The following is a 7,835-nucleotide window of genomic DNA, read 5'->3' on the forward strand; positions in this document are numbered from 1 at the left end:
GGTTTGATCCAGGCTTTTGTACTGCTAAACCAAGGAACAGATTTATGTAACACAGGTCGTGTCATTATGAGATGATTGAAGATATACAGATTTCGGTGACTCAGTATTGATAGCGCAGCCCCAATATTACTGTGCCCCAGTAGCAATGGAAGAGAAAAGTCAATCAGCAAGACTCAATCCTAGGAGATGGGAGTATACTGCACCTAAGAGACAGATAAAGGAAAGTAGCTAAACCATTATGCCAGCATGAATAATGCCATCTGTCAGCTAAGTAAGAATACTGGGACCATTCATCTTGATGTACCTTTTGGAAGGAACATGGCTGTGTTCTTGGTTAACTACTTTTTTTCAGTCCTGGTTAATTTTCAAAGCTGAGTTAATCAGTAATTGGACAATTTTTTGCTTATTTCTATTTTTCTTCTTCCTTTAGTCTTTCCATTTACAGCCCACTGGAACTCCAGGCACCTACTTGCTCCAGACAAGCTCAAGCCAAGGCCTTCCTTTAACACTGACTGCCAGTCCCACTGTGACTTTGACAACCACTGCTGCACCTGCTTCACCAGAGCAGATCATTGTACATGCCTTATCTGTATGTAGTGCTCATAAAATGCTTAAGAAGGCAGACACCTTGAGTTTTCAGATTTGTTTAGAAAGAATGGAACTCATTGAGTTCTAAGAAAGGTCAGCACAGATAATTTACATCTTATAAACAGGTTGCATTCCAAAAGCTTGCTCCAAAATAAGCTATTTGGAATTCAAGATCATTTCCTATTGAAATACTTATGCATTATACTTATAGATTACCAGAAGTCTATTTGACCCACAATAGAGTTCTGCTAAAATATTAATATAGTACCAAAGAAGACTGTAATCTCAGACTTAAGATAGAAATTAATCCCTGCAGGCCACATTAACTTAGAAAACCACAAATTAACATTATCTGTGTTTTATTGTATTTTTATTTATTTTGTTAAATATTTCCTGATTACATGTTAGTCTGGTTCCAGCCACATTGTGGAGTATTGAGGGCCATAGATGACCCACAAGCCTTGAGTTTGACACCTCTGTCATAGAACATGCTTCAGTAAATCCCAGAGTCTTAACACTATGAGTACTCTCTCCACTGGTGCACATCACAATCCTACACAGTTCTTGTACATGTCCTTACATAAATCTTCCATACAAGATCTACCCAGTGTCCTGAAGACCTTCCCCTCAATCTTTGAATATTTCATGATATCAGTACCACATTTGACTTATCTTATACTTTGCTTTCACTAAAGGTCATACTGTTCTTGATTAGACATCTTTTACAGGTAGAATGGTGTACACATCATCTTAGTGTCTGCCTTCTTACACAGTCATGTTTAATAACATTGTTTTGTGGGAAAATGCATTCATTTCAACAAATTAAACCTCATAGATGTGTTAAGTATAAGGCAGCTAAATGCTAAACATGTGGAAAGTTAAATAACAATGAAGTATCTAAATGACAGATAATATATTATTAGACTTTACACAATTAATTGCCAATTCAGAGGAGGAAGAAATCACTGAGCACTAGTGATCAGAGAAGGTTTATGGAAGAAGGGTTTGAGTTGGCTCTTCAAGCTTGGATAGTGTTGGATGGGTAAAGAACAGGAAGTATTTCAGATACAGCAATGTAAAGTATATTCCAGGAACAGTAAATAAATCAGTGTGGCTGGACCAGAGAGTCCTTTTAGGCAAGTAATGGAAAGTAATATTTAAAAAATAAAACAAAACAGGATATTATCAAATTGTAAAAGACCTTGAACATCAGACCTGAAGAGTTTGGACTTATTAAAATGTGAGCCATTGGAGGGTTTTTTGTTTGTTTTTTGTTTTGTTTAGCAAGTGAGTGACACAAAGTGATTTTTTAGGAAGATTAATAGGGCATTGGTGTGCAGAACGGAAGAAGAGAATTGAAGCAAGGAAGAAGTATAGTATGATGTGAAAAGGGCTTGAGCCAGGGCTGTGATTGTGGGAAGAAAAGAGGAAAGAACATAAGAGAAGTCCCGTGAAGGAAGAAGCTCTAGAATCTGATGACCATTTGGAAATGATGAGGCCAGGAGGATAGGGGTAGAGTAAAAGATGATTCCAAGGTTTTGGAACTGCGAGACTGGTGATGCCATTGACCAAAATAGAGAGGAGAGGGGCCAAAGATTATGAGTTCAATATTAGATATTTTGAGTTCGAGTTAGTTGTAGGATACTTCAAATAGAAACATTGAACAGCTTAGTTGGACATATATAGTATTGGTGTTCCTAAGGAACATAAGGGCTTGATATACAGATTAGAGAGTCATGTTCATCCAGGTTGAATCTCTAAAAATATGAGATAGCTAGAGAAAGGGTATGAGAACAGCAGAAAACTCTCTAAGGAGAGGCACTTCCCTTCAGTGGGCACTACACACCAATTGTAAGGACTCAAATTGGGGGGGGGGGTGGCACATTTGGAGGGCCTCACTTCCCCCAGACAGTACATTGTGGTTGCCCAAGTATCTATGGTGCATCAAATATGGATCATTGATATATCAAACATTCATGTAAGTAAAGGACTACCTGTAGATCCTATAGATGAAGATTTTTAACTCTAGGATATAGAGTTCAGTAAGTATTCACATTTTGTTCCTGACCTTTTTTTTCCATTTTTTTTAATAGCCAGAACATTTGCTGAACACAAATGACAATGTCACTGTACAGTGTCACACGCCAAGTGTCATCATTCGGACAGTTGCCACTGAAGATATCACTTCTTCTATATCCCAGGCAGAACTAACAGTAGATACTGACATTCGATCAGATGATTTGACTGACCCTTCAGATACACTAGAAGCAGATACTTTTTCAGATGAAATCCATCAGCCTAAACTGACCAGTGAAAGAACATCGTTCAGTGATGCTTGTGACTCCAAGTTTAGTGACCAGAATAGCGCCGAACTAATCGATAGTATTATGGTCAGAACAGAAGAAGAAATTTCTGTCACAGACCTCAAGCAAGAAGAGGATTCTCCATCTGCTTTAGCCAGTGCTTATGTTACTGAGGTGAGAAAGCTCTTAAATGTACCTACAGTAGGTACTTGTCTGATACCCCAAAGTGGCATACTCTCAGGGGGAGATAACTAGAAGTAATTGCTACCCTAAAAGCATTTGTTAAATGATAACTTTCTTCATGAAAATATTAAAAATTTCCCAGCCTGGGAAATTGCTGGTTTTATTTTAAACTATTATTTTTTTAATCCTGTATCTCTCCTAAACATTTCTAGTTTCCCAGATGGGGACAAGTGGAATATGATTTGGACTTTTGCGCCCTAAATTGATAATAATAGCTAGCATTTATATAGTGCCTCCTATGTGTCAGGCATTGTGCTAAGCACTTTACAGATATTACATTTGATCCTCACAACAACCCCAAGGTAGGTGCTATTATGATCCTAATTTTACAGGTGAAGAAACTGAGGCAAACAGGTTAAGTGACCTTCCCAAGGTCATACAACTAGGAAGTGTCTATGGCTAGATTTGAACTCAGGTCTTCCTAACTCTAGTCCCAGCACCGTGTCTACTTCACCACCTAGCTGTTTAAGCATAAGAGAATATCATATAGATCTGTATGATAGTTGTGTTCCTGTTATATGTTATAGCTGCTACAGGTTTTCTTCAGCCAGTGGTAATGTGGTGGTAATGTCACATAAATAACATTAGGAGAGAAGAATTTAGTCTGAATGACTTGAAAGCAAGCCTTTGTTTCTTACATTTGCTAAAAAGAAAAAAAAATCTGCTCATGTATGAAGCTGTTAAACAGGGAACATTAAGAAAGTCAGCTGTCTTATGAAACAGAGGCAGCTTGCTTTTTAAAAGATGGCTTTCCTTCTTTTCTGAAATAGCCCTGGAGCCACACAGCCTTTAGAAGCTGATCTCTACTGTGGCTAGGTGGTGTGCACAATGATCTAACTTACAAACTCTGTTTCTCTAAGGAAAACCTTGAGGTGGATTTACGCCTGGGCTGCCAGAAACCAGATTGAATGGACATGGGCACCACCAGATGTCACCTCTCACTTTTTACAGGATGCGAAAGCATATCCATAATGCTTGCCTCTTTTGCCTCATAGCTTGGAAAGTTGTTGGATAACAGCCATCGTAAGCTTAGCCTCTCCCAGTAACAACTTCACAAGCGAAATCCTTAAGTTTCAGTTGGTTATCTTTAGGCTGAGTAGAGGTGTTCTATATCTGCTTAACAATATTATAATTCAGTTCTGGTTCCGTGTGATGGCAGGGAGGGGAAGGGGTTCATGAAGCTGGGGCAGTATATCCAGAAATTAATGTGATATAAAAAAAAAAGTGGCAGTAAAATTTATTAAGACATGTGTATGCAGGGAAAAAAAAGTCATTTCTGTTACCATCACCAAAGCTTGAGAGACAACTTGTCAAGATTTTATACTTATAAGTCACTTTCTCTTGGCAACTAGTGGCACAGTAGCTAGAGGGCTGAACCTGGAGTAAGGAAGACCCACGTTCATTCTAGCCTCAGACATTTACTAATGCTGTGATCCTGGGCAAATCACTTAGCCTCTTTTTGTCCCACTTTTCTCAAATGTAAAATGGAGCAACTGCTAATATCTGTAAGTGCTTGGCACATGGTAGATGCTCTGTAAATGCTACCTACTGTTAAATGAAAACAAAATTAGCAGGCTGTTGCTTCCTTAATTGTGCACTTGACTGAATGTTCAGTTAATGCAAGTTTTACTGAATAGGTAAATGGAGCTTTATTTTCTTACAAAGGCTTTTTTCTGGGAATACAGGCAATCCACAGTCCACTTAAGGTGCTACCAACACCTTATGCCCTCAGCCCTGTCTCGCATAAGAGGCAGTCCCCACTTCTCATCTTGCCCCAGTGCTAGTCAGTCACTGGGGGCAGGGAAGGTCAGGAAGAGCCTCTGTCATCCTCCCAACCTTTATTGACATGGTCTGTCCCCATCTCTTTAACTGCCTGTAAATACAGTTCCTTGAATCCTAGCATCATTGTAGGTCTCACCAGCAGAATGAGAGAGCAGAGGAAGGTAAATTCCATCTTGTGGCCATTTCTTAGTCCTCATAATTCCCTCTGCTGTCTTCATTTACCCAGACCTCCCTCCCCTCGCCTCCCACTAGTTTGAATCCTGTTCTTTGGATTCAGCGTTTATCAAATGCCTTGCACTGAGGAGATATACTTCAGTACTTGAAGAGAGCTGGGATCCCTCCAGCTGTACAGATCAGAAACCCATTCTTGTCTTCTCATCCGTGCCTCCTCACTGGTGCCTCCTCAGAAACGCTTAGTAGAGCATTGTCCATGGTTTGCACAAACCTCAGTACATGAACAATGGAATCTTAAAGTGGCACTTTTTATTCTTAAGCCAATAATGAGCCCTACAAGGTAGGATGACAAAATGTCTTGTGAAATGACGTTTCCTGTTCCATTTGGGTTATGTGATTGAAAGCAACTCTGTCAATTATTAGTCTTTCCTAGGAGAAATCATGCACTACCCTTCTATTTGCTGGCAATTTCTTCCCTGTGTATTCTGATCTCATTTACAGCAAGGAGATTAACATTGGTTTGGTTCACTTTCTTCAGCAGTGATCAACTTGTTGGTTGTTACATGAAGATTTTAAATTTAGAGTAGCAATAGTTAATAGGTCTAAAAACTTATTTTTAGCATCTTTTGTCCCCTTTTCCATCACTCTGCAACTTCCATTGCAGAAGCTAGCAGGGGTACACGCAGAACTGAAGGCTACTTTATATTTTTGTTTCATGATTTGCCATGGCCAAGCGATTGATCTGCTGGTCAGCCTACTAGTTTTGCTCATCTTCGAATTGGCCATGGTATTCCTCTAACTGCAGACTTAACCAGACCTGTACTCAAAGCCTTTAGCCTCACAGGGCTTTCCAGCACTTGTGCCCTCCTAGCACAACCTCCGTATGAGATATCAGAGTACTTTGATATCAGATTTTTCTGCAGGAGCTGGAGATAGAGATAAAACATAGCTCCACTTCCTAAGGAGTAACTGCTTTGTTCACCCATCCCACTCAACTTGGTGGGGGCATACCCCAGGCTGAAATTCAGAATACATTTCGCTCAAAAAAGAAAATGCATATAACACAAGGTGACTAGATTCTGTAGTAGTTATAGGTCATATACTTAAGAAACATGGGTTAAATAGGCTTTAGGGGTATAACTCAGTTCTATAGGAAAGTATCTAACAAGGTTAAAACTACATCTATAACTGAAAACACAACATTTCTAAGTTAAGAACCACCTTTAATTCATTCATGTGGGAGATAATAATGTTTTAATAATAGAATAAAAGTAAGTTTTTAGACCTTTTATAAACATTAACTATTGCTACTCTAAATTTAAAATCTTCAGGTAACAACCAACAAGTTCACCACTGCTGAAAAAAGTGAACCATACCAGTGTTCACCTCCTTGCTGTAAATGAGATCAGAATACATAGGGAAGAAGTTGCAGACAAATGGAAGGGTAGTGCATGATTTCTCCTTGGAAAGACAAATAATTGACAGAGTTGCTTTCAATCACATAATCCAAATGGAACAGGCAATATTCATTCCCCTACTTTAAATTAAATTTCATGGGTTGTAAAGTACTGCTAGTATTTATTTCAATGTGTTGTCAAGATTTAATTTACATTAATGAATGCTTTACTCTGTTGAGTCAGGTAGTTCCTCCAGGGATCACAGCTTTCAAAACACTGGGGGTTTTTTCCCCACAAAATGTTTTGTGTAGCTAAAGCCACTAATTTACCAGATTGCTTTTAAGCCTTAAAATTTAAATTGTATCCAATCTTTACTCAAAAAAAGGCCATTATGTTTAATATTTCATCTAAGATTGTTCCAATGTGTCCCATTGCAGTTATGTCAATCATTAATAAGATTTTTTAAAAATATATTGTTCTTACAATCAAACATGAAATTAGCTCATTATTCAGTTTAATTAAAAGAACTTGTTCTGCTTAATTATCATTTCTATAAAAAAAAATATTAATCCAGTAAGCCCCAAGTAGACAGTCTTTAGAGGAATAAGTAGGAATAGAAATAGAGTAGTTGAGGGTCTAAAAAAAATTGAACTGAAGCTAGAAATACTTGCCTAGAATTCTTAAAATCTTAAGGATTTGAGAGAGGTAAGGTGGTAGGAAAGAAGTAATGCTTAAGTAGTTGAAAGCTGATTTCTTTTTATCACTTTTTGTCTCATTATTTAAATTGTATAGGACCTGGAATCTCCTACTATAGAGGAACAAGTTGATCAGTCCACAATTGATGATGAAACTATACTTATTGTTCCTTCACCACGTGGTTTTATCCAGACATCAGATGATATAGATAACGAATCTGTCTTGCCTCTGACAACACTAACAGGTAACAATAGCATGACCCCTTTATGTAACTGATGTTTAATGATTCAGGCCTCCATAACTTGCTAATGCCAAAAGCCTGCAGCCTCCTTAATTCCTTAGAGCTGTTGCTTGGGCTTGTAGGTATTTTCTTCCCCAGACTATTTAACACAGCATCTAGAGTTCTCATTATGTATATACTTTCCTGCTAATAATTAATTTTTGGTTTTTAAACCTCCCAAAACTATAAATACTATGGGTGGGCTGTGGCAGTAATACATTTTTAATTTGTGATGACTCAAAGGCAGTTACTAAAATTGTGGTAGAAGAAAGGTCCTTTCTCCACAAGGCTTTAATTACCATTGAATAGCTTCAGGATTTGTAAACAGCACAGGTGCCCTTTTTTAGACTCTTAATGTATAACTCATTACAG

At 38.1% G+C, this 7,835-nt stretch overlaps 1 protein-coding gene across 7 annotated transcripts in view; it reads left to right on the top strand.

Annotated features, from left to right (window-relative positions):
- The window catches only part of DMTF1 (cyclin D binding myb like transcription factor 1), a 59,539-nt gene that overhangs the window by 49,489 nt on the left and 2,215 nt on the right, over nucleotides 1-7,835 (top strand). For 6 of the 7 annotated variants that reach the window (XM_078154643.1, XM_020999758.2, XM_020999764.2 and 3 more), the window contains 3 exons: nucleotides 431-589; nucleotides 2,682-3,065; nucleotides 7,280-7,427. In XM_078154643.1, coding sequence (XP_078010769.1) covers nucleotides 431-589; nucleotides 2,682-3,065; nucleotides 7,280-7,427 — 691 coding nt within the window. The remainder of the gene's footprint in view (nucleotides 1-430; nucleotides 590-2,681; nucleotides 3,066-7,279; nucleotides 7,428-7,835) is intronic. The other variant, XM_020999761.2, reaches the window with a different exon arrangement.

The sequence above is a fragment of the Phascolarctos cinereus genome, unplaced genomic scaffold, assembly GCF_003287225.1.
Source record: "Phascolarctos cinereus isolate Bilbo 61053 unplaced genomic scaffold, phaCin_HiC Scaffold_1;HRSCAF=81, whole genome shotgun sequence".
NCBI classification, from domain to species: domain Eukaryota; kingdom Metazoa; phylum Chordata; class Mammalia; order Diprotodontia; family Phascolarctidae; genus Phascolarctos; species Phascolarctos cinereus.